The 26,386-nt window shown below is 42.1% G+C and overlaps 1 protein-coding gene across 6 annotated transcripts in view; it reads right to left on the bottom strand.

The window, feature by feature from the left end:
* The window catches only part of ORC1 (origin recognition complex subunit 1), a 32,526-nt gene extending 6,229 nt beyond the window's left edge, over positions 1-26,297 (bottom strand). Inside the window, exons 1-16 of one of the 6 annotated variants that reach the window (XM_037043279.1) lie at positions 26,207-26,297; positions 22,105-22,200; positions 20,261-20,339; positions 19,227-19,326; positions 18,478-18,605; positions 16,695-16,873; positions 15,239-15,557; positions 10,036-10,402; positions 9,023-9,127; positions 8,285-8,468; positions 5,595-5,692; positions 4,928-5,029; positions 4,324-4,495; positions 2,882-2,989; positions 2,442-2,591; positions 1,359-1,478 (exon numbers count right to left, since the gene is read on the bottom strand). In XM_037043279.1, the coding sequence (XP_036899174.1) occupies positions 1,359-1,478; positions 2,442-2,591; positions 2,882-2,989; positions 4,324-4,495; positions 4,928-5,029; positions 5,595-5,692; positions 8,285-8,468; positions 9,023-9,127; positions 10,036-10,402; positions 15,239-15,557; positions 16,695-16,873; positions 18,478-18,605; positions 19,227-19,321 (2,127 nt within the window). In that variant the 5' untranslated portion in view covers positions 19,322-19,326; positions 20,261-20,339; positions 22,105-22,200; positions 26,207-26,297. Of the gene's footprint in view, positions 1-1,358; positions 1,479-2,441; positions 2,592-2,881; positions 2,990-4,323; positions 4,496-4,927; positions 5,030-5,594; positions 5,693-8,284; positions 8,469-9,022; positions 9,128-10,035; positions 10,403-15,238; positions 15,558-16,694; positions 16,874-18,477; positions 18,606-19,226; positions 19,327-20,260; positions 20,340-22,104; positions 22,201-24,922; positions 25,164-26,206 lie in introns of those variants that run through there. The other 5 variants (XM_037043277.1, XM_037043281.1, XM_037043280.1 and 2 more) reach the window with 5 other exon arrangements.
* Positions 26,298-26,386: the final 89 nt, after the last annotated feature.

The raw sequence follows: 26,386 nt of genomic DNA, 5'->3' as shown, positions 1-26,386 counted from the left end.
ATACTATGGCAGGAGATCCAAGATTTATTGTCAAGCAAGAATGAATGAAGCCTCTAGACCAGGGACACTAGGAGTTATGGCAGGGAAGGGGATGTCCCTCAACATTTACATGCTGAACTCTGACTCCAGACCACCTTGCCCACCCCCCGAGCACTGCCCTCCAGGCATCACATAGGAAGCCTGCTATGGGAAATCTGACCATCCCAATGGGAAGCTACTCAAGATATGAAATTGGCCAATCAGATTATCCCAGTGAAGCTCCCAGTGAAGCAGTTCCACTCATGTGCTCAGAGCTCCCAATTAACTTTGTAATCTCCCTTCTTACACCTGAGTGGACAACCAAGACATCTGAGGAAAAGTAACAGTGCAAGAAAAACCAACAGACAAAAGTATCTTGGAGGAAAAGGAAGGAGACAGCCTCAATTGAATAGGGTGGCATAAAAAAATGACCATTTGGAGGAAAAAAAGAACTTTTAGAATTGCATAACAGCAGAAGTAAAAAAAAAAAAAAAAACTCTACTCACTAGAAGGGTTTGATGGTAGCTTTGGGGATCTGAGAAAGCAAAGCTTGCAGACAAGTACTGTCTGGCTCACCTGACCCCAGAACCTAACACAGTAAGTGGCCAGCTCTGAGCAGGTGTTACCTACACATGCTGCTGCTATAGGCAGACTTCACATCTTCTCGGGCAAGACACCAGAAATGGAAATGCGTTTATAATTCTTGTAGATGCTGAAATACTGTGGATGTGTGGTTTCTTGCGTTCAACTCGAGGGAGATATTTAACCCACTTTATTTCTGAGCAGCCTCACAGACTAGTCTTAGTGGAATCTTGTTGGCATTCTATTCTCCCAGTGAGCCTGGAGGACACAGGGGGTCCAAATCTCACACCTACGCTAGGCAGTTACAGACACTGATTGAATTTAATTCTCACAATGACCCTATGAGGTGGCTAGTATTAGTCTTATTTTGTAAAAAAGTAAACAGAGGAAGTTTTAAAGTATTAAAATTTTCCTAAAACCTTCCACATGCCTATTAAGTGTTAGAGCCAGAATTCAAACCTGGGATCTATTTAACTATTCTTCCCTTTTCATTCTGTAAAGCTTCCTGCTTCCTGAATCAACTAATCTTCATTCGTATATAAACCCACCATAGCAGTAGCCTTGTAATCAATTATACAGTAAGATTTCAGGAATTTTTCAGAACTTTATTTCTACATTTTATATTTGTTTTTATAGGACTTCCTAAATTTCTCTTTATCCCCGGAGTACGCAGCACAGGGCCTCATACCGACAGGTGCTTAGCAGAGAACCGCCAACTGGTTTGTAGGTGCTACTAGGATCTCTGGAGGGTGACTTACCTTCCTGGCTACCAACTGGACAGCATCATCCTCAAAGGCCTTTAAATGTCGGAGTCGGGACACTAGGATCTGCTGCAGTTGCCTGTACGTGTAAGGCTGGAAGCACATCCTGGTGAGACCCTGGGGAGACAAGATGACAAGGAACAAGTTCACTGATTGCCCTCTCTGGTAACCCTGGTGGAACGTCACCCACTAGTCCCCAGACCCGATCTCTAGGTCCCATGTAGCACTTTACAGATTTCACGCTGGGACAAACACTGCTTCCAGCTCTTCGTTCCTGACCATGGCCTGTGGTATCCTGTAGAGCAGTAGTTCTCAACTACTTTTTATTTAGTTTAAAAGAGCCTTTTATTCCACCAAATCACTGAGCAGTAAATAGAAGTAGAGGCGCTCCAGCTAAAGTGGGCAGGAGGACCTTCAGCTCCACGATCTGTGCAGGCACAGCCCCTGGCTTCACTCATCATGCGTGTAAAGTACCGGATGCCGAGCTTCCTGCTGAACCATGCACGGGTCTGGGAGGGCAGAGACTGCGTCTGCCTTGTTCACTGTTATGGTCTAGGCATCTAACACTGTGTGGAAAGGGTAAGTACTTAAATATACTTAGAAAATACTTAAACCTCCAGGGCTCTGCAGTTCCAGATTAAACAGGTTAGCAAAACATCAAGATACATTTGCAGCAAATCATGTAATGATGACATATTTAATTTCAACTTAAAATGGTAAGAATTTCAGGAACCATAATTTCTTTCTTTCTTTTTTAAAAAAGATTTTATTTATTTTTAGAGACAGGGAAAAAAAGAAAGAAGGAGAAGGAGGGAAACAAGGAAGTATGAGAGAAACACCAATTGGCTGCCTCTCATACATCTAAAACTGAGGACCTGCCCCACAACCCAGGCATGTGCCCTGATTGGGAATCAAACCGCCAGCCTTTCTGTTTGCAGGCCAGAGCTCAATCTACCTAGCCACACCAGCCAGGGCAGAAACCATATTTCCTACTTTTCCCATTTATTTTCATTTCCTATGTATTCATTTTGACCCACCTCCTGGATCTAAGAACAGCTTGAGAATGGCCCTAGGACCTACCAGTCGGCTGGACACCCGGTTCATCATGATGCGCTCTGGCAGGTCCATGGTGTTGGCAATGGTCAGGACCACAAGCCGGGCCTCCTTGTGAGTGGGCCAGTCAAAGAGATTGTACATTACATCTTGTTTCTGAGTCCACAGAAGGTCAAGCTGCAAGGGAATTAAGAGCAAGATGCAGGGTCAACCACAGATTTCACGCTGGGCCCCAGAGCCAGGGCCCCAGAATATAGACCTGTTACCATCGCTTTAACCACATGTGCTTCTCAGGTCACGTCACCAGAGGGCAAGGAAGTCAATGGACATGTGCCTCTTGCAACCAGAGAACAGATGAATGAAGAGGGGAGCCAGGACTTCCCTCCCACCCAGTTATTTGCCCCCAGAACACCACAGTCAAGAACCACGGCCCTTCTTTACCATTCCTCCGGTGGGCACCTCCCTACCTCGTCCACAAGCAGCACAGTGGTTTCCTGAGAGGATCCCTGGGTGCAAAATCGCCTCGCCAGCAGTTCTACAGCATGGTTAGCTGTTGCCTTTTGGCCTGTCATCTTCTGCATTAGGGGAAAACAAGTGATAAAAAGGTAAGGACTTTCCTCCCCTGGGCTTCAAGTCAAATCTGCAAATGGAGGAAGCTATTTAGTCTGAGGATTTCAGGATCCTATACTCTGACTCTGCCTACTACTCTGGTCTAACCTAAACACAGAAGAGACGGCAGTAAAACAGAAGATAAAGTCTGTGTGATTGAAATGCAAATGAGCCAGACTGGTCCCAGAAGACACTCCAAAATCATTATTGCATGACTCTATTTAAAATTGGACATAATTTGTTATAACAACTTACGAACAAAAGAGTGAGGTTCAAACTCTGGCCTACCTCTAATCCCTTTTCTATTTTTTGCCACACTGCCTCCTATGTGCGAATGGTTTCCATCATGTTAGTAAGTACTGGCTTCTAGTCATTCATACTTAACTCCTAGACTTTAAGATCCTTGAGGGTAGGAATTCAGCCTTCTTTGCCCTTGCTATTTCTACACAAAGGGCAATGCCTGGTATGTTGAATTTATTTTTGGCACTGGCTAGTGTGACTCAGTGGACTGAACATCCACCTGTGAACCAAAAGGTCCCCAGGTAGGGTGTGTAAGATGCACCTGGTCCATGCTTCTCTCACACATCAGTGTTCCCCTCCCTGTCTTCCTCCCTCCCTTCCCCTCTCTCTAAAAATAAATTAATAAAATCTTTAAAAAAATATTTGAGATTGGCCAAAAGTTCTTTTGGTTTTGTAAGATGGCTCTAGTAGCACTTAGTTGTCTTTAACTTCATCTGAAACAATTTTGTTAGATTGCATTGGGACAGCTGTCCTTTCAGTGTACATAAAAAAAAAAAACCCACATCAAAATTGGTGAATTTCTGTGTAGCCATTTTAATATTGAAGATGGAAGAAAATAAGCAACATTTTCAGCTTTAGTCTTTCAAGAAAAGTAAAAATGCAACTAAACACAAGAAAAGATTTGTGCAGTATATGGAGAAGGTGCTGTGACCAATCAAACGTGTCCAAAGTGGTTTGCCAAGTTTTATGCTGGAGATTTCTTGCTGGATGATGCTCCACGTTCAGGTAGACCAGTGAAGGTTGATGGCAAGCAAATCGAGACATTAACTGAGAATAATCAATGTTATGCCACATGGGAGATTAGCCAACATACTGAAAATATCCAAATCAGTAAAGTTATTGGTGAAAATGAAAAATGTGCCTTCTATTTTATGGAAAAAACTACAAGGACTTTTGGGCCAACCCAATATGTCACATGCACAAAATTAAGTAAATATTTCTCTTTTCATGTGCCACCAAGAAACTGTGTTTTCCAAAAAGCCCAAACTGCTTTGCTTACCTGCAAGATTTGCACATAGACTTGGTGGGGCTCTGTCAGCTTCATGCCATTGACTTCAACGTACTGAAAGGGAGGAACATCCTTTGCTTGGGCTGCCTGCTGCAGAGAGTGTATCACCTCGTGCACAGTGGCAGTCTTCCCTGTCCCGGGCACCCCGGATATATACATGCACCTGGGTAGGAAGGGAAGACGCATGGGTTAGGTCTGTGCCAGCTGCCTCACATAATCACCAGCTGGGAGTGTGCAAATGTGTGCTGAAGAAAGGGCCAAAACCCCTGAAACATGGAGGTGGGGGCAGTAAGGGCCATTCTTGGAAGCTGGTCAGAGTGGGACCTGTTTCCGTAGCATCATTCATTCCATAAGCAATGCTGCATGTGAACTGCCTACCCAAAGGCCAGTTTCATTTTTCTCTAAAAAACAGAATTTCTACTCCCACAGAATGACTCTGATAACAAAAGCTGCTTCAGAAGCTTAGGCTTCAACAACAACTCTGCCTGTTCTCCTGATACTGGGGAAAGCCTTTGTGGTTGAACTATGACCCCTGAGGGGATGTACTAGTAGGAGCCGTCTCCCCGATCATCCTGCCTGGCTCAGCAAGACTCACCCTCCAGTACGGTCAAGGAGTTTGCTTTCCACAAAGTTGTAGATATCTTGGAACTCCTTTTCCCGACAGGGAAGCGAGTCAGGAACAGCAGAAACATGTAAACTAAATAAAGGAAAAGAAGAACTTTAGAAGCATTTCACCATCTACTTAATAATAAATGGAAAAGACTTATCTATAGTTTCTATATTAAACCTTGATCACAAATCCAAGGGAATGTCTTCACTCTCAATTCACTTCATGTGGCCTCATAATTAATCCCCTTTTCCACCCAAATCACCAACTTAGTGGTTCTAACCAAAGGTACAAATCACCTGGGAAACTTTCTCCAAATCACACCGGTAGACCTCATCCCATAAGAGATTCTAATTCAGTTGATTCCTGGCAGGATGTAGGCTTATGTATTTTGAAAAAGTCCCAACATAACTCTAAAGGGTTCCATTACCTGAGAGGCAGTGTCCTGATTAATCAATCACCTGCCATCCCTGAGAAAATGATGGCAGTAGACTGGAAGGTTACTCCTTTTAAAACGTGTCCACATTAGCTGACCCAGACATTACTTGAGAGCTTCCTTCTTTCCCAACATAGAAGTTCATTTTACTCTATTTCATGTGAGTGAGAGCAAAGGCCCATTTCTTCCTATCTGACAGGGGCCCACAAGCAGTATTACCTTAGGCGGGCCTCCTCTAGGGTGCTGGCTGGCTCCTGGGCAGCCAGGCTTCGGCTGCGGATCTGGGGAGTGGCAGAATGTGGCATTCTAGACTTGGGCTTTATTCAAAAGAGAGAGAGAGAAAGAGAGAGAGAGAGAGAGAACATATTTTAGTAGGAAAAAAACAAAGAAAAATATCATTCAGGACACATCAGCCAATCTGCTTCCAGATGACCCGCTAAAAAGAAAAGAGGTGGTGAATTCCGCTTAGTTCTTATACGTGTAGAGCACCTGTAACTGTCCACCTCTCTCCTCACATCACATACACGCTTTGTTCACAGTCCAAATGTGGTCTCTTTTTTCTAATTTATATCCAGTAATTAAGATTTGAAAACAATGCTGATCTGGGGAAAGAATGGATGAAAGTATGGATTAAGTACTATTTAAAAGTAACATAATACTTTGAAAGAAAGATAAGAAATTACAAAGAAGAATTCACACGACTCTACTCAAAGAAGATGAGCAACCCAATTAAAAAATGGGCAGAGGACTTGAACAGACATTTCGCCAAGGAGGACATACAGAGGATCCAGAGACACATGAAAAGATGCTCAATATCACTAGCTATCAGAGAGATGCAAATCAAAACCACAATGAGATACCACTTAACACCAGTCAGAATGGCTACCATAAACAAAGAAACAAACAACAAGTGTTGGAGAGGTTGTGGGGAAAAGGGGACCCTAGTTCACTGTTGGTGGGATTGCAGACTGGTACAACCACTATGGAAAGCAGTATGGAATTTTCTAAGAAAACTAAAAATGGACGTGCCTTTTGACCCAGCAATTCCACTGCTAGGAGTATATCCTAAGAACCCTGAAACACCAATCCAAAAGAACCTATGCACCCCGATGTTCATAGCAGCACAATTTACAATAGCCAAGAGTTGGAAGCAACCTAAATGCCCATCGGTCGATGACTGGATCAAAAAACTATGGTACATTTACACAATGGAATTCTATGCTGCAGAAAGGAAGAAGGAGCTCCTACCCTTTGGAACATCATGGATGGAACTGGAAAGCATTATGCTGAGCGAAATAAGCCAGGCGGTGAAAGACAAATACCATATGATATCACCTTTAACAGGAATCTAAACAACAAAACAAACAAGCAAGCAAAATGTAACCAAAGACACTGAAATACAGAATGTGCTGACAGGGTCCAGAGGGGAGAGGGGAGAGAATCACAGGGGAAAAGGGGAAGGACTCGCATGAACAAGTATAAAGGACACATGGACAATAACTAAGGTGGGGGGCAGAGATGGGAGGGAGGTGGGGAGCACTGGGTGGGGGCAGGGCTGGCAATACAAGAAATAAAACTGTACTTGAACAAGAGTTAAATTAAAAAAAAAAAAATTACAAAGAAATCCTAAATGCTCTACCCAACTATAGTGTAGAGTAGGAGGCGAAAATTTCATTTATAGGGTCCTTCTTTAGTTTTGTTTTAAAACATGGTCAAATAGCTCAGGACTTCCCTACTACAGATTTGAAGAAACCACACCAGATTGTTCCACTCCAAACCCCAGGGTCACTGCTCAGTCTAGGTTAAAACCCTGTTTTCTCGTTTTCCTTGCTGCTGGCTCACTAGAGCAGGCCTGCTACCCCTTCTTCACGGTGTTTCCACAAAGCACTCCCTTCTGTGGGCATTCCACCTACCCACCCTCTGCTTCCGGCCAGGCTACAGAGCAGTAACAATCTCTCCACCTCTGGTTTAACATCTATTAACTGTGGAGAAAACAGGAAAGGAGGAAAAAAAACCTTGCTGAGAAGGCATAAAAAAAATTGGTGGACTTCTGACTTTTTATTATGTACGATGCCCTCATACCCTATCTCTCTTCTTCTGGGTGAGACCCAGGAGACGAAATCACCCTAGAAGGTAGGTGAGATGTTTACTTAATAAAGAATTCCAGGTAAGACTGCCTCACATCCAAAAGTGACCCATGGAATTTCCTTTCCCAGAGGAGTTCCACAGAATATCATGCTCCAGAAAAAATGTTAACTGGTCAAAGAGATACTCTAAACCTCTCTTTGAAGGTCACAGTAACATGAATACGTTAATGGCCTTGACAAGTCATGTGATAATGAAAGAAATTTAACTTTGTGTAATCCAAACATTTCTTACACACACTTGAACATGAGAAGACTCTTTTCTTAACAGCTTTCAACTTTCTACCAAAGCTCCACAGGAAGCACAAGACATCTGTTTATTTCTTTAATCTAACCTATTGTGCACCTCATTACCAATACCTGCACAGTGCTCCTGTTTCTCAGGCGTAGCAGTGGCACAAAACCAAGGACATGGCCCCGCAGCCCTGGATTCAATACCTCCTGGGCACTGATCATGCACACAGCACTTTGACGGGTTTAGTGGGATATACAAAGAGGAGGAGCCAGTCCTTGTCCTTCCCTCTGGAAGTCTGGCTCCTAGCTATTGGATTACAAATCTTAACAGGAACCCAGATTCAGAAATCACTATCTACTGGATTCACTTTCAGCCCTAGGGTTCATGAATATTCCAAGTGTACTAGCTTTGAACACAACAGACCTGTGCTCAGAATCCAGCTGCTATTAATAACAGTGTGACCTAGCCATCACAATTTTTGAATGAAGAAAGAGATGCTTCACTGGAAAATGAAGCTAAAAGAACCTTACAGTTTTCTTTGGTGTCTTGGAGGGGGTCTTTAAAGACGACTTCATGGAAGAGTGTAGGTTCCTGGGTGTTCTCCTTGGAAGGGGGGGTGTCGAAGCCTCTTCCTTCTCACTGTCAGAGTCTGAAATCTCTGCTGCTGGCAGAAACTCTTCCTCTTCTTTGTCATTTTTACTATTACCTAAAAACCTGAATGGTGGGGCACATTTTCTGATATTCAGTGTTTGAAGTCTAAATAACAAGTGCCCTAACAGGTCAGTGTAAATTAAAGGTGCCACAGAGTTTCAACCCAGGCTGAGCGACATACAGGACGTACCCCACTTCCTTGCTACTGAGGTGCTCCGCTAAAGGCATTATTTACAGTATTTTTGTAACTTGTATATTATTATTGCCATTTTATACATAAGGAAACTGATGCTTTCCAAGGCTACACAGATAATCAATGCCGAAGCTCAGTCTCAAACCCAAGGCTCTCAGAATCGAAGTTCAATCACACTGTAACAGTCTTGCAAGGTGTGATTACGGGGCCCTAAGAGCCACCTACGCCAGGGGCAGTGTTTCTTGCCCCTTTCAAACTACAACATTTATGTGAAATTAACATAATTCCAGACATACTAGGTAAAAAGATGAATTTCAGTGGAATAGCAAATAACAACCAAGAACTATAAGAGGCTTTAAGAAGATTATACACAACATACATGGCAGTGATAAACATTTTTCTGCAGGCCAAGGAGCACTCTTACCGCAGTTGCTGCCTAATGCGATTCAAAGTCAAGAGAGAACTCTTCCTGCGGATCCGATGGGGAGTAGAAGTAGCTTCATCCTGAGCTTCTGGTTGTTTCACCTCCCTGCAAGATACCACAGCAAGGTTACGAAGGGCAGTTTTGGGCACTAGGGATCAGCGGCAGACACTAGAAGATAGTTAGATGGCCTAACTCGCCACTATTCTTCTTACAGGAGCTAATCACTTTGCTAAAAAGTTTATGATTTAAGTTTGACTCAAACCCAGAGATCAAAATTTGCTTAAAGCTTATTATTTAAATCAGACTCACCATCTCCCCACCTAGAGACCAGAATATATCAGTCCTGGGCAGAGTAACTTGTCTCTTTTTCTTTCTGATATATTTATGAACTCATGGTCCACCCAGCTCAAGGTGAGCAGAAATGTAGCTATATATTAAATATAAAGCATTTATAAGGCAAACCTTAACGTTTTAGGGTTCTGGGTACTGGAGTTTCTGAGCAGGAAACACTGAAATGTGTAATTTCTGCCTTCTCACATTATTTGTGCAGTCCATTGTTTACAAATACCGTTGAGTAACAAACTGTAAATTTTATTCCAGATGCATTATCTTCCTGTACTACATGTATTTGAGAATGTTTTTTTTAGAAAATACTAAGAAAATGGCTGTTAAAATGTGGCAAAGAGCCCCAGCAAATAATGAAATCCAGGACTCTGAAGCAATTTGAGGTTAGAAAATCGTCTTCTGAAGCAGTGACCCCAAAGGACAGGTAGGTATATCAGAATCATCCAAAGAGCATTTCAAAAATGCAGATTTCCAGGCCCACCATTGGGAGATTGATTTGCTGTTCCTAAAAAGAGGCTCTGAAATCTGTAGTTTGGAAAAGCTCCTGGTGATTCTGCGACTCAGAGTTGTGACCCACTGCTCTAGTTTTATTGACTGTGACCCAAACATACCCCATTACTCAAGCCATCTAGATCTGCTCTGTGGAGGGAGAATAACATCCCAGTTACCTCTTTTTGGTCTTTTCTGGTTTCAGAACCACAGAAGGCACCACTGAGGACCTCTTTCCCCCACTGGAAGGCCCGAGTGTTATTTTCTCGCTGATTTCTGTGGTTTTCAAAGCTGGAACTCGGGCTCTCAGGGTCCTGTGACACTCATGTGAAGCCTTCTTGTCCTCTTCAGCATAAGGGCGTCGAATCTCCCCAGTTTTCTCTGGGGCTTTCAGAGCTGGAGATGAGGCCTGAAGTCCACCAAGCTGAGACCTCTTAGAAGGTGAGGTGATCTCTGATGCCACTCTCCGTTTAGTTCTTCCGGGAGAATCCAAAGAGGCCTGAGACTTCTGCTGGGAAATCCCAGTGTTCAGTGTCACAGGGAAACCTAGGCCCAAGAGAAGCCACCACAATGTGTTGTTTATAACCAGCACCACACACACTCCCAATCTCTGATAGCTAAATTCAGCTACTAAAGTTCTACAAAGACCTGAATTATCCATATTTTGAATTATTCCATGATTCCGCCCCCACCCCACCCCACCCCACCCCCACCAGGCAAGGTAGCTGCATTATTTTTAATCCCTTTCCTATTCCCTGGGTGATTTTCCCAGTTAGAACTGTAAGTCGACTATTGAGTCAGCATTTGTAAATAATGGGTAATCATATTTCTGTGAAGTACTTTACTAGAAAAGTTGTTTTTAACCAGAGGTAATATGGCACTCCTCAGCCCCACTCAACAGCATTTGAAAAAATGATACCAGAGGCTGTTTGGTTAACACCAAGGCCCAGCTTTCTCTTAACTCAGATGGCACCTACCAATAGAGAGGACAAGGATCCTGGGGGTAATTGGCTGGATTTGGGGACTACACAGAACCGTGTGGGAACCACCTTAGCATCTGCTCCTATGTCACCGTGACCACACGCACCAAGACCCTCCATTCATTCACAGACATCAACTGAGCTCTTAAAATGACAAGGTATGTGCCAGGCACTCAGAGATAAGCCAAGTTCAATGAGATAATCCTGGTCTTCAACTGCAAGACACTCCAGTCTAACATGGGAGGTGATGTCTACAATATGAAGTAAAATATCGCCCCAATGTGACTAAGTACTAATAAAGATGGCTTTTCAGATAGAACATAAAAGAAAGGCAAAATTTCAACAGTGTTGAAAAGGAAAAGAGAGGGCTAGATGAGAAGAAAACATGAGATCCATGTGAACTAAGACAATGAGGCAGGAAAGCACTGGGCGTGGCGTTCACTTGAGTCACAGCATATGATCCATGCGGAGCAGCCACAGATAAGACGAGAACAGTCATCTAGTGCCTGTGCATGAAGGCTTACAGTGGCTTTCTTACACTCACCAAAAAACTAGGAACAACACAAATGCCTTGAACTGGGAGTAGATAAACTATGATAAATCATACTGGAATACTACATAGCAATAAGAAGGGACAAATTCCTAACACATTCAATAGCATGGATGAATCTCAAATGCATTGTGCTAAGTTAAAGGAGTCCGACTCATAAAGCTACGTACAGTATGAGTCCATTTATGTGCCGCTCTGGAAAAGGCAAAACTATAGAAACAGCAAATGGATTGGTAGTTAACAGGAAGTGAGGGAAGGGCTGGGTGACTACAAAAAAACACAGGGAATTTGGGGATGATAAAACTTCTATATCTTGATTAGGGTGGTAGTTACGCGTTTCTATGCATTTGTAAAAACCTATAGAACTGTTTTTATACTTGCATAAAATAGAAGAAAAATTTTAACTTGTACACTATAGAGGAAAATTCTGCTGTATGTAAATTACACCTCAATAACCTGACTTTAAAATGCTATCTAGGGGGACTTCGGCAAAGATGGAGGCATAGGTGGAAACACTGTGCCTTCTCCCACAACCAAGTTTGAATACAACAAAGGTTTGGAGAACAAAGATACAGCTAAAGAAAAGAAAATTGAATTATATGGAAGTCTGACAACAACGAACTGTTCAACCGGGATGGTAAGAGGGGCGGAGCCAGCAGTGGAGCAGGGTCGGGCAGGAAAGATCCCCCGGCCTAGGCGCACAGGCAGCCTGGAACCAGTCAGGGTGCAGGGCAGACTGACTACGGTCGCACATCCGCACACAGTGAGATGGACTGCGCAGGCCCCAGGGGGCGAACCCATTGGTGGAGGGCTGACGGAGGTGGCACACTCGCGTGCAGTGGGACAAAACGCACGGCCCCGGTGACAGTGGCAGCTGCAGCACCGGTGAGGGCGAGGCGGGAGGCAGCAGACGGGACCACTAGTGCTCCTCTTTGACCCCGCCCCCACATACAGCATCACAACCCAGCAACTGAGTTGCCCTGCTCTGGCGAACACCTAGGGCTCCGCTCCTGATATGTAACAGGCACGAACAGTTCAAAAGATGGCTCAAAGCCCCAGAGACCATAACTCTAAGCGACCAAGAGATTGCCAGCCTCTCAGAAGCACAGTTCAAAACACTGGTCATCAAGATGCTCACAGAACTGGTTGATTATAGTCACAAATTAGAGGAACATATGAAGGCTAAACTAATTGAAATGAAGGGAGATGCACAGGAAACCAATAGTGATGGAAAGGAAACTGGGACTCAAATCAATGGAATGGACCAGAAGGAAGAACAAAACATCCCACCAGAAAGGAATGAAGAAATGAGAATTCAAAAAAATGAGGAGAGGCTTAGGAACCTCCAGGACATCTTTAAACGTTCCAACATCCGGATTATAGGGGTACCAGAAGGGGGAAAGAAACAGCCACGAGTGGAAAACTTATTTGAACAAATAATAAAGGAGAACTTCCCCAGTCTGGCAAAGGAAATAGACTTCCAGGAAATCCAGGAAGCTCAGAGAGTCCCAAAGAAGTTGGACCCAAGAAGGAACACACCAAGGCACATCATAATTACATTAGCCAAGACTAAAATGAAGGAGAGAATCCTAGAAGCAGCAAGGGATAAGGGGACAGTCACCTACAAAGGAGTACCCATCAGACTGTCAGCGGATTTCTCAAAAGAGACCTTACAGGCAAGAAGGGGCTGGAAAGAAGTATTCCAAGTCATGAAATCCAAAGACCTACAGCCAAGATTGCTTTATCCAGCAAAGCTTTCATTTAGAATGGAAGGACAGATAAAGTGCTTCTCAGATAAGGTCAAGTTCAAGGAGTTCATCATCACCAAGCCCTTATTATATGAAATGCTAAAGGGACTTATCTAAGAAAAAGAAGATGAAAAATATGAACAGTGAAAGGACAGCAAACTCACAGTTATTAACAACCACACCTAAAACAAAAGCAAACCAAGAGGACAGCTAGATCAGGAGTGGAACCATAGAAATGAAGAACACATGGAGGGTTAGCAACAGGGGAATGGGAGGAGAAGGGGGGAGAAGGTAACAAAAAAATAGCATAGACAAAAAATAGAAGGTAACAGAAAATAGCATAAACAGTAGGTAGAAAATAGATAGGGGGAGGGCAAGAATAGTAGGGGAAATATAGAACTTGAGACACGTGGTTATAAACTAAGGTGGGGAGAATGGTGGGGGAGGGAGTGTGCGGGTGGAGGGGAATGAAGGGGGGGAATAGGACAACTGTAATAGCATAATCACACCCCTCCCCCACAATCCCCCCCTTTCATTTATGTCCATGTGTCACAAGTTCTTTAGATTCTGTATTTCCCATACTATTCTTGCCCTCCCCCCTATTTTCTACCTACTGTCTATGCTACTTATACCATGTGTTATAGGTGATCAATTTTACTAGTTTCTGGTTTATCTTGTCTTTTTTTTGTTTGTTTTATTTTTTACAAAATAAAAATAGCACATGGTAGAAAGAGGATGTGAGTGTAAAGGAATGAGATTTCTCTGACTATGCTTGTTTTAAATAGCCTTGACTCTTAACCATATTAACATTTTACACATCTAAAAAAATTAATCAAATATGGAAAAAGCCCTAAAAGTAAACAGAAATAAAAGAACCTTACTGTATACCACCAACTATATAAACATCAGAAGAAAAAGTTTAATCAACTTCACTTCCTCAGTGGAATATATTCTAAAAGCATTAAGCACTGCCAATAAATTTTTAACTTTTACTCGGGAAGTCTGCTGCTGGTAGTAGGGCTGGCATTGCTACTATGAAAGTCATGTATATTGGGCTTGCTCCTGGGAGCCAGCACACTTCCTCCTAAAGAAGGGAGATGCAATTATGGATTACGGGAAGAAGGGGAAGAGCCCTATGGTCTATACACTAGTCAGTATGACTTCAAGAGTTTTAAAATATGTTTCTTAGCTCTTCCGATAGGGATCTAAAAGCAATGTCACCTTAGTAGCAGAGATCTTGAAGAAACAGCTCATCAAAGGACTCAGTATCACTATCCACAGGGAAACACAACAAAGGAAACATACCATCTCACACCTGTGAGGACGGCTACTTTGAAAAACAAAAAATAATGAGTGATGGGGAGGAGGTGGAGAAATTGGAACCCTTGTGCACAGGTGGGGAGAATATAAAATGGTACAGCTGCTATGCAAAACAGTATGATGGTTTCTCAAAATATTAAAAAACAATAATTACCATATGATCCAGCAATTCCACTCTGTGAACATACCCAAAGTGAAAGCAGGGATTCAAGCAGGTATTTGTGTACCTGTTTTCACAGCAGCATTAATAGTAATCACAATAGCCAAAAGGTGGGAGCAACCCAAACAGTTACTCCCAGACGAATGGATAAAATGTGGTATGTACATATGTAGAGTGGAAAATTTATTTCAGCCATAAAAAGACAGGAAATTTTGACACATAACACAACATGGATAAACCCTGAGGATGTTACACAAACTTAAATAACCCAGTCAGAAAAGGACAAATACTATAGGATTCCCCTTATATGAAGTATCTTGAGTGGTCAAATCAGAGACAGAAAGTAGAACGGTGGATGCCAAAGGATGGGGGAATGAGAAGTTATTGTTTAATGGTTGGCAGATGATGACGGTGGCTGTGCAACAGTGTGGATAGATTTAATGTCAGTAAATGGCGCACTTAAAATAAATTAAAATGATAAATTTTTTGTTATATACATTTCAAAATGTGTCCAATCAGTACCTGACCTACTGCTGCATTAACTTAATACTGTGGTATGAATTAGTATTTTATCATTTCCACTAGCCTCAGTGTTGCCCTCAGTGTGACCCACTCCACACTTACTGCCAAGCTCTAGCCTCTTCCTTGCCCTTGGGGTAACAGTACGGGCTCGAGTTTGGTGAGATTTGGAGGTGGAGTGCCTCGATTCAATACTTTTGACCACACACTCTGCTGAGGTCCAAGAAGGGCTTTCTGTGCTATTTGTCTTGGCTTCCATGGACTTCCAGCATCTGGGACTGCCTTCCTGTAGCTTATCCAAGTCTGCAAGTAATTCTGGGGACAGTGGTCTGAAGTTCTTCTCATTCCAAGACAGTTTCACAAAGAATATCTTCTCATTTTTCAGATTCATAGGTAACACTTCATCTGGGGCTAAAGCCAAGACCTGAATTTGGGAAGAATAGGTAAATAGAAAGCAATGAGGACCAAAAGAGCTAAAGAATGCCCCCAGGAGAGCTTTGATTACAAAGCATTTAAGTCTGCATCCTTACTTGGGACATTACTCATCCAAACTAACGAGGCACAGTCATGGCATCGCATATTTCTGCAGACTCCTCCTCTCTGATATCCACACCCCATGCTGCTTTCTTTTCCAGACCGTTCTATTCAGCTATGCCAAATTTCCCCACAAAACCTCCTCTAAACATGCTTCACTGCTCAACAGCCTATAACAGCCCCACTATAGAGAGATCAGATTATTTACACTGATTTTCAATGCCTTGTGCATTGAAAATGCATTTTACCTCCCAAGTGCACAATACTCTTCAAAATGGTTTTCCATCACTGGTTAAGCGTGGCTTGTCACAGTTCTGCTTACTCTCACCATCACGCTCCTGCCTAAACACCTGCTTCCCTCTCTGCCTTTCCAAATCTACCCACCTTGCTGTGCCAACACCTACACCCAGCTCTCACTCCTTCACTCTGGACCCCCAGGTTGGAAAATCCGACTACAGCCACGCCAGACCAAAAGTCTTTCTGCACTACCAGGAAACCAACCACCTAATCACCTAGAGATCACACTTCTCACCATGATCTAATCTCATTTTGGGCCTGAATTAGTTCAATAGCCCATATCTTAGTCTTCAAACCAGTGTCTCAATCCAGCCTACAGCTCACTGGAACCTGATTCATCATAAAGTCTGTAACACAAATGTGCCTGGTACTAGTAACTACTACTCTTTGTACTGATTTAAGCAAGTGTATTCAACTTCTCGCAAGGCTTCATGCCTACCACAATCATAGCTAAATATAATTTCCCACTGAGATACATTTGCTAATTCCTGCTCACCCCTCAGGTCACAACCTAAATGTCACCCCCTCCAGGGGTCTCCTACCACATGATTCGTTCTCCCAGTAAATATCTGTTCAGATGAAGTAGGCAGACCGGCAGAGAAGATGACGAACAGCAAAAAATTCATTTCCATGGGGTAAATTAGAGTCAGCAATAATCTTTAAGTCATGCAGTTTAGGACACAGACAGAAATAAGTTCAACATAGCGCCGAGAACCAAGGCACCACCTACCCGCACAGAGCCGATGATGGTCTCAGCGTCGATGTTGCTGTCACAGGCAGGGTAATCATACCAGAATATCTCCTGCGCATCGGGTTTCCGACCCAGCAGATGCCGTCTACTGACAGGGATTTCACAGAATCGGATGAACCACTGCACTCGAGCACGTTTCTTGGAATGAGGTTCAGCATCTAGGAGGGACAGGTAGAAAAGGTAAGGTTAAGGTTAAGAAAATCTAGGAATATTTTATTAGGCACTTCATATGTATCGGACACTGTTAAGCACTCAATGGTACTTGATTTAACACATTATTTTAATCCTCACAATAGCCCTCACGGTAGGGGTTATGGCTAGCTCCCTTATACAGGCGATGTAATCAAGTTACAGGGACCTTAAATAATCTGTCAATGGTCACAAGACCAACCAGAAGTAATTTGACACAACCCACTTCCTAATGGTGGCTATCCATCATCAAAAAAACTACAAATGGCATTTGAATGGAGCAATTCTAATCCAGGGCACAGAACAAATCTTACAAATAAGTGATTATAAAGAAGCCATCAAACAGCAGAAAAACGTAAGTCCTGGCAAGAATCAGAGCACCAGGCACTGAGAAGACGTCTGGCAAATTTACGCTTGCAATCTTCAGTTCTATCATAGTGTACAGCATTAGCATCGCTCCATACCTACATTAGCTCCAAGTGTAAGGACACGCACTCTAGTGCCACCATCACCATCGCCTCTTCTCCTTAGCTCTTTTCAGAGAAAGACTGGAGTACCACACAAGGATTCTAAAATCCGCACACAAGGGCCCACACTTCAAATACAGAGGTCCATACTACGAAAGCACGCCCCCTAATAGATGTCAGTTTGATGAGGTCTTCCTCTAGTTGGCAAACGGCCTTCCTGTCTAGGTAATGTGAAAACATCTTTATCCACCCACTCTGTCAGTTCCTTATTTTAGGCATACAAACTGCCACAGAACTAAATACCTCTCATTCCTCTTCTAGCTCTTGGAAGAGGCAGTTCTGTGTAGTTTCAAATTCACCTTAATCCTCCTTTGGAGCTCTTCCCCATTCTCATCTTTTTGGGCTCTTCTCTGCTTTGCAGATAGATAAAAGCCCAGAGAATCAGATGAAGCAATGATTGCGGACTTGCAGGCCCTGGGTAGCACTACTCTTCGTTTTGCTCTTCCAGTTTTCGGGGCAATAGTGGCTTTCTGCACTTACTGATCTCTGGGTAACAACAGTATTTTTGTTCCTCCAGCTTTTTCAACACTTATACACAACTCTCACTTGGTAAAACACCTACTAAAATGTTTGTGTTACTGACTGTACATCAACTTAAACCAACCCAACTTACCTCCTCTCTCATTAAGAATTTGAATGTGCAAAATTCATTACTAACATCCTCATGCCAAAATTAAAGGACAAGTCTCTAACAAAGAGCAAATCACCTATTTTTTTTCTCCTTCTTCCTGAATTTATCCTTTTGCTCCATTCCAAAAATCCTGCCTTAATGGCCATTCTTACCCAGCCCTAAAAATAATAGAAAAGCTAAATTCTTGAGCCCCTCCCCAGTCCCCTTTTATCCAGTATTGCTCTCGTGAGTGAAGAAGTTCACTACTTTAGAGGAAGAGGGTATAGCTAGTGCTAAAGTGACCCCACCTCAGAATCCAGGGTTCACACCCTACATGCCGCTGTGAACAAAGGAACCAGTATCTGCCTCTCTTCTCACCTAGAACTTCCCAATTATTCATGACAAAGAATGGTTTTCATTCCAACCCAAAACTCACCATCTTCAAACAGCTCAATCAATTTAGCAACATAGGGATTTTCATCATCATCTCCTTTAACCAATACAAACTGTCCAACTTGGATGTGACTCTCAGTCAAACAGCCTTTTGATGTCATGTTCATTTCTCTAGGAAATAAAAGGAAAACATGTTGAAAATCACTTAGTGTGGACCAACTTCTTCAGACTCTCTGGGCGCAAAGAAAAGTGCTCTCCAACTAGAAAATCCCATAAATAATTTCTCTCTGCTAACTAATTCTGATAGAAAACCAAATCACCCAGTTCTATGTAAGAGTAGACAAAATGGGTTGAATGATTCAGCATGAATGATTAATCTAGAAGCCTTAATATGAACCCTACTTCTCTCAGTTATCAAGAAAGAACAACAAAGTCTTCTGAAAGAATGAAAGCTGCCCAATAACTTATCAGATTAATCAGGGATCTCTAGGGCTGGTAGGACATAGTGACAACATCTAATCCTACCCTGTTATCATGCAGAAGTACACAGAATCCACTTTAAATAGACCTGACAAAATCATACATATTAAATTTACTAACCTGACAATGTCTTCCTTTATCACTAACTGCTATATTTATGTTGCCATTTTCTTGCATTAAATAAAGTATCTCCCAGTACATAATTCCTGTCCCTCAGTCCTCAACCTGTAGTAACTAGAACAGGCTAGATACAAGTTATTAACCATTTAGCCTGGAGAAGTTGTATTTCCCGGACAAAGACGAATCACTCACTTGTAGGTTTGGTACTGTAGTTTTTGATCCAACAGGGGGTTGCCAGCCCACGAATAAGTCTGTCTGGTCTTCAGCCTTGTAGGGCGGTATGCCATGACTCCTGCATAAAAGTCACTCACCCAGAGTTAACACAACAACGCTCTGACGGATTACACGACACAATCCCTGCCTCAGTGAGTTCAACCTTCTCTTCTGCCCCAGCTATACTTCCACACATTTTAGACTCAGAAAACATTTTATTTTTTGAGGAAAAAGTCAAGCTCTATGAAGATTAAGCAAGAGCAATTTAGAATCATCGGGGTTTGTCTTGTACCATGTCTATCTCTTCCTATCCAGGAGAACAGGAGGGTCAATATGTAAGAAATGAAACAACAATATAAATGTTCAGAAGTACTTCCTAGGCACAAGGTATAGTGACAGGTGTGAAACATCTAACAACTTGAAACTAAAACACAGTGATACAGTGGATGGTTTTAAGTGCCTCTGTAACACAATCAAGAAACGGATAAACTATAAAAGCACTAAAGGACAACTACTAGTGTGAAGAGCCAAGACAAAGAACCAGAGAGACCACTGCAATCAGAGGACCAGGTCTTGTGGCTATTCAGGGAAGGGCGTCCTACATGGGTTTCCTGAAATGAATACTGAATAATAAGCAGATATTGATAAGATGGAATGAAATGAGGGATTCCAAGACATGGAAGCAAAAACATGCAAGAGGTATTTAGGGAAATAACAATGGGTTTTATTAAATATATTATTCCACTTACATTAAAGAAAAAAATGTTATTTCCCTGACTGGTGTGGCTCAAGTTAGCTGGGTGTCATCTGGCAAAGTGAAAGGTCACCAGTTCAATTCCTGGTCAGGGCACACACCTAGGTTATGGGTTTGTTCCGGCCAGGGCACATACAAGAGGCAAATAATTGATGTTTCTCTCTCACATCAGTGTTTCTCTCTCTCTCTCTTTCTCCCTTCCAGCAAACCCCCTCTCTAAAAAAAAAATTAAAAATAAAAAAATTAAAGTGTCACTCACCTGTATTGCTTTGACAGTTGTTAGGGGTATTATTCTTTGCAGCGCACAGGTCCTAGATGTAAGTACGTATTTTGAATAACTGAAAAAATAAGTATGTATTAAAGTACATGGGGAAAAAAAGACATTTTTGAATGAAAAACTCAAACACATATGCCATTCCTCTTCAAAATTTGGAAACTGCAATCTATTAGTCCTAATAATAATGCTAACCTATTATTTTAAGTTTGAATAATTAAGAAGATAAACCTTACATAAATGTCTAACCACTATGCTAGCCCCTAAAAAAATTATAAAATTGACAAACAAAAATTAAAAGAAATACAGAAGGAAAGAAGAAAGGAAGGGAGGGAGGGAAGGAGAGACAGAAGGCGAGAAGGAGGGAGTGGGGGAGGGAGGGAGGCAGGAAGGAAATAAGTCCTTCCTCTAAATTGAAGGCTTTTCCTATGGAGCTAAAATTTGACAGAAGAGGGTAAAAAAAATTTTAAATCCAGTATGACAAAATTACTCTGAAATACTGATAGCAGGACCAGTAATTGTAGTTTATGTTAAAAACAACAGAATTAGAATAGTATTTTAAATTTTTTATTTATTTATTTTTAGAGAGAGGGTCAGGAAGGAGAGAGAGGGAGAGAAACATCCATGTGTGGTTGCCTCTCATATGTCCCCCACTGGGGACCTGGCCTGCAACCCAGGCATGTGCCCTGACTGGGGATCGAAGCAGTGACCCTTTGCTTCACAGGCCCGTGCTCAATCCACTGAGCTACACCAGCCAGGGCCAGAATAGTATTTTAATATCCTGATTAAACAAGCTGGTTTCCTAAAGTTCAGTAGCATTATGTCCTACATTATTCTCAGGAACATTTTGATCAATAAAGTTTTCTACTTAAAAAAATGATTTTTAAAAAAAGATTTATTGGGCCCTGGTTGGTGTGGCTCACTGGATTGAGTGCACCAGCCTGCAAATCAAAGGGTTGCCAGTTTGGTTCCCAGTCAGGGCACATGCCCGGATTGTGGGCCAAGTCCCCAGTAGGAGGCACTCGAGAGGCAACCCCACTTTAATGTTTCTCTCCCTCCCTTCCCCCTCTAAAAAGAAATTTAAAAATCTTTAAAAAAAAGATTTATTGGTTTTGAGAGAGAGGGAAAAGGAGAAAGAGAGGGAGAGAAACGTCAATCAGTTGCCTCTCCTACATGCCCAACCAGGGAACAAGCCACAACTCAGGCATGTCAGCTACCTTTCACTTTGCAGGATGACACCCAACCAACCAATACACACAGGTCAGGGATAAAAAAGTATTTTTTAGTATACCTTGTGGAAATTAGCAAAAAGAAGGGAGGATATTGAGTCATTAGTAAATATACAACTTAAAATGACATCTGAATAACTGCCATTAAGAACGTTAATAGTTTAATATAATTCACAACACAGTACTATTAAAATCAACCTGATTTCAATCAAGTGCATTCTAGAAATAACATACAGCAAAGAAGATGAGTAAAAACAAGATTATGCTCAAGTAAAAAGTGAATATGGCCCTGGCCGGTGTAGCTCAGTGGATTGAGCGCGGGCCTGTGAACCACACAATCATGGTTTGATTCCCAGTCAGGGCCACATGCCTGGGTTGCAGGCCAGTTCCTGGTTCCCGGTTCCTGGCAGCGGATGCATGAGAGGCAACCATACATTGATATTTCTCTCCCTCTCCTTCCCTTCCCCTCTAAAGATAAATAAATAAAAAAAAAATCTTTTCAAAAAAAGTGAATATGGTTTCATATAATCTTTTGGTAAAAATTAGTAAAAGTGTTTGACTCTTAATAAATGTTCAAGGAAATATACAACACTAACTTACCTTCAATATGTTTCTTTTAATGGATGATGTAAAACAGAACTGTCAGAAGCAAACTTGGAACTTTTCACCTGTCCACAATGAATCAGGCAAAATAGGCTACTGAGATACAAAAGATGCAAGTAAATTTCTACAACTCTTAAATAATAAATTATAGGATTAAATGGCCTGATTTGTCACTTTGACTATGATGTTTGATTATACTGGCACAATGATCTCATTTTTCAAAGCAAAAATAAGCATACAGAATGACAATCTGCACACCAATAAGGTACTCATCTATAATAAAGGTATCAAATCTATACTACCAACTCTTTTAAATCCAGACTACATTTGAGCTTACTAAATCAGGTATCCTTCAAAACCAAGTCAAGATAAAATTCAACATTCCTTTCCTAGGAGATCATGAGCTGTGTTCAGTGAGACTAGTACAGCGATTCCCCTTATCTTCAGGGAATACCGTATTATTCGGATCATAAGAAGCACCTAGGTTTTAGAGGAAAATAGAAAAAAATTTTGAAGCAAAAAAATGTGGTAAAATATTTAATAACCTGTGACCCTGCTCCTTTGCTGCCCCGCCCCTGCCCCAAGCCAGGTAAGCTACATTCAGACTATAAGATGCACCTCCCTTTCCTCCAATTTGGGAGAAAAGGTGCATCTTATAGTCCAAAAAATACGGTATGGTCAAAGCACCCCCCACCACTTGATGCAATCGTGGATACTCAACACTACACATATATACTGTTTTTTCCTATATATACATATGTATGATAAAGTTTAATTTGTAAACTAGGCACAATAAGAAAATAATAATAAAGCAGAACAATATACTGTAATAAGTTATATGAATGTGGTCTTTCCCTCTCTCTCTCAAAATATCAGATAATGACCCCGAGAACCGAGCTGGCTAACGTGTATGAAGTGTATACAGCCTGGATATGCTGGACGAAGGATGAGTCAAGTCTTGTGTGGAACACAGCATGAAAGTACAAGATTTTACTATGCTACTCAGCACCACGTGCAGTTTAAAACATAAATTTGTATTCCTGGAATTTTCCATTTAATATTTTCAGACTGCAGTTGAAGCAGGTAACTGAAACCTTGGAAAGAGAAATGGCCAACGAGCGGGGGACTACTACATAGGTATATATGTGTGCAACTGTTGGTGATTCACTATAGGAAAGAAGACTATCTGGGCCTGGACGACATAACCTCCCTCACCTGGGTCTATCACTCCACTCCAGGCCTGCTGTTAGTGCCCACAAGCTTAGGTATGCTATTCTCTCTTCTTGCAAATCTTTGTGGGGGTGGCTCAGGTCTCAGATGCAACGAAACTTCCTGAGAGGCCTTCACCAATACACAATGGAAAGTTATCTACCCCTGCCCTTCATATTCCCCCTCGGAGTCATGTTCCATTACACCACCTTATTACCAAAGCAATAACCAATACACTACTTTCTTATTTAGTGTTTCCCACATTCGAATGTTGACTTCCAAAAGGGCACATTGGGACCTTGTCTATCTTGTTCATAACTGCATCTCCAGGGCCTTGGTGAAGACCTGGTACATAGGTGAATGAACAGATGAATGAGCAAAAATGATTAGGGCAGTACCAAGTATGGTAAGGATGTAGAGCAGCCAGAACTCTCAAACACTCCTGAAAGGCATGTGAATTGGCAAAACCACTTTGGAAAATTGGCATTATCTACTAAGTCTGAACGTATGCACAGCCTATGACCCAACAATTCCAACACAACATACCCAACAGAAAAAACATACCTATCATCAAAAGACATGAATCAGAATGTTCACAGCAGCATTATAAAGCAATGCAATTAATCCAAGTACAACTGCACATAAAGTGGAGAAAATCTATTTAAAATAATAAAGAAATCAGACATCAAAAGAATACATACTATATGGATTCTACTTATATAACATTCAGAAATAGATCAAAGTAACCTGTGGTGTTAGAAGTCTGAACAGAGGGCAACTTAGGTAACTGAAAGGGAGCATAAAAGAGTGTTTCTCGGATGCTGGTCATGTTGTTTCCTGATCTAGATGCAAGTTACACAGGCATGTTCCCTTGTTACACATGCTATTTCTAAAACTGGCAGGTTAGCTGAGATTATAAAATAAACATTCAAACAACAAAAACTCATTGAGTTGCATATATATGATTTGTGCACTTTTCTGTATGTATGCTACTTTTCGATGAAAAGTACAAAAAAATTAGCAGGAGTCCTGAAGAGGCAGCATGAGAAAATCATAGATGTCAGGCCTCTACCATTTCCCGACTCTCTTATCCTTGGCCCAGCATTTCATTTTATCCACCATCAACAAAGATTCCCCAAGACGGGGTGATGAATAGGGTAAAATGGGAGGCAAAGACTCTGGCTTCTAGTAGATACCCACTGCAGGCTCTCAGTGTTGCAGATAGCAGAAATCTGGAATACACGCCCACCCAGTCCAGGGTCACACCCAAGGAAAACAGATAAGGGAGTTGCAGTAAAAATAACGATAGCATGTATTTATTGAGCCAATGTGACAGAAAGTGGTACCAAAACTCTTGATATATTTGTTTCATTTAATCCTAATAATCCCAGAACAATGTTAATACATAGTATCATGTGCACAGAAGCCTCTCAATAATATTTGCTGAGTGAATATTATCACTTCGAGATGGTTTCTTATCCCAATGTTACACAGAACAGCACAGCCTTAATTCAAACTATGAGCAGCCAGATTCCAATGACTGTGCTCTTAACCACTTCACTGTGTGTGAAAGTAGATAATGTTATGTACCCAATAGCTTACTTACTGGTGTGCTTATTACAATAAGTCTGGCTTCCCAGACACTGACTGAGAGGTCAGGCTTCCCAGACACTTACTTATTCATAAAATGGAATAATAGAATCTTCCTTTTATTCAACCAATATGTATTAATCACCTGTTGTGTGCCAGGCATTGTTCTAGGAATAATGAGAATTTGGTGAAAAAAAAATGCAAAATGGTAAATTCACTCCATTATTTCCTTAATCCATTGCTCTATTTGTAAGGCACAGTGATTCTTGGTTTTTTGTTCTTTTCCTTTCCTTTTTAATTTTTTTATTATTATTATTTTTACTAATTTGATGAATGTTATGAAACACATACAAATCACATAAAATTCTGCATTCCATTTTGGGGAATTCATAAATCTTTTGGAGTCCACATATTGCCCTTTGTTATATGGTTAAGAACTATCGCAGACAAACTTGGTACACCATGTTCCCACATCAGAAACCTCCAAAGGCATTCCCAACCATCCATTACAGCAGGGAAGAGGGTATCGTCTTTTACAGATAACTAAAATCGAAAACTGACATTTAATCATTGCATTTTCAGAGAGAGCAAACCAGGGTAGGAATCTTGCCATCTCATGCCTTTAAGTCAGTGTTTTCCAACTATCAAGACAGAAGACCCCTCTATTCTAGGATTAGACTACAGGGAGTAGCAGAGGTGCCATTGGACTTCTCTCCTGGAAAGGTGGATGGATTAAGAGCAGCTCAACCGGGGGGTAAAACAGCGAGCTAGATAAGTTTCTGGGCGCTATTGGTACAACCGTAAAATGGTGTAGTAACTTCTGTTGCTCCCACTTCCCTGTGGTGCTTGCTACACTACAGCTCAAAGGCGGGAAAGACGCGCCTCTTTACAAGCGCAATCTAGAGACAAGGGGTGATTACTATCATCACTGAGTCTTCAGGGTGCTGTGGGCAGGAATGCTCACGCTTCTCTGCTGTTGGCTCCTGGCTTCCCCACTGCAAACTCACAGCCCCTGACGGAGCTGGAAGCCTTTTTGCAATAGGGATGTGGGAAAGAAACGTTTCCAATGGACTTAGAACGACGCCTTGCACTTAAGAGTCGTTTAGTAAATATCTGCTCACTTAATCAATGACTGAGTGAGTCTACAAAGAACAACTTCCTCAATCCCCACGGCTCAGGTCCCCCTCCAGCCCGTGGGACGCCACATTCGCGGGGAGTGAAAGATTCCCAACCTTAGGAATAAGTCCTCCACTTCCCACCGTCTCCACTTCAGGAGCTTGTGGAGCCGAGTAACTCTCACCTGTACTAGCAGGACTCCTCTTGCTGGCAAGGGGACGCACACTGGAAAGGAAACGGGAAGCTAGCAAGGAATGGAAAGAAGAGAAAATTTCGCGCCAAACGCCGTAGCCCCGCCCCCATGGCGTCTCCACGTCGAGTCACCAGTCAGCCCGCCCTCCCCTCCCGCTCACCCAGAAGGGAG

This window comes from Sturnira hondurensis, unplaced genomic scaffold (genome assembly GCF_014824575.4).
Source record: "Sturnira hondurensis isolate 20B ecotype Veracruz unplaced genomic scaffold, ASM1482457v3 Scaffold0004068, whole genome shotgun sequence".
Taxonomy (NCBI): Eukaryota; Metazoa; Chordata; class Mammalia; order Chiroptera; family Phyllostomidae; genus Sturnira; species Sturnira hondurensis.
The sequence above is the reverse complement of the archived record's forward strand: the minus strand, read 5'-3'. Positions and strand labels throughout refer to the sequence as shown.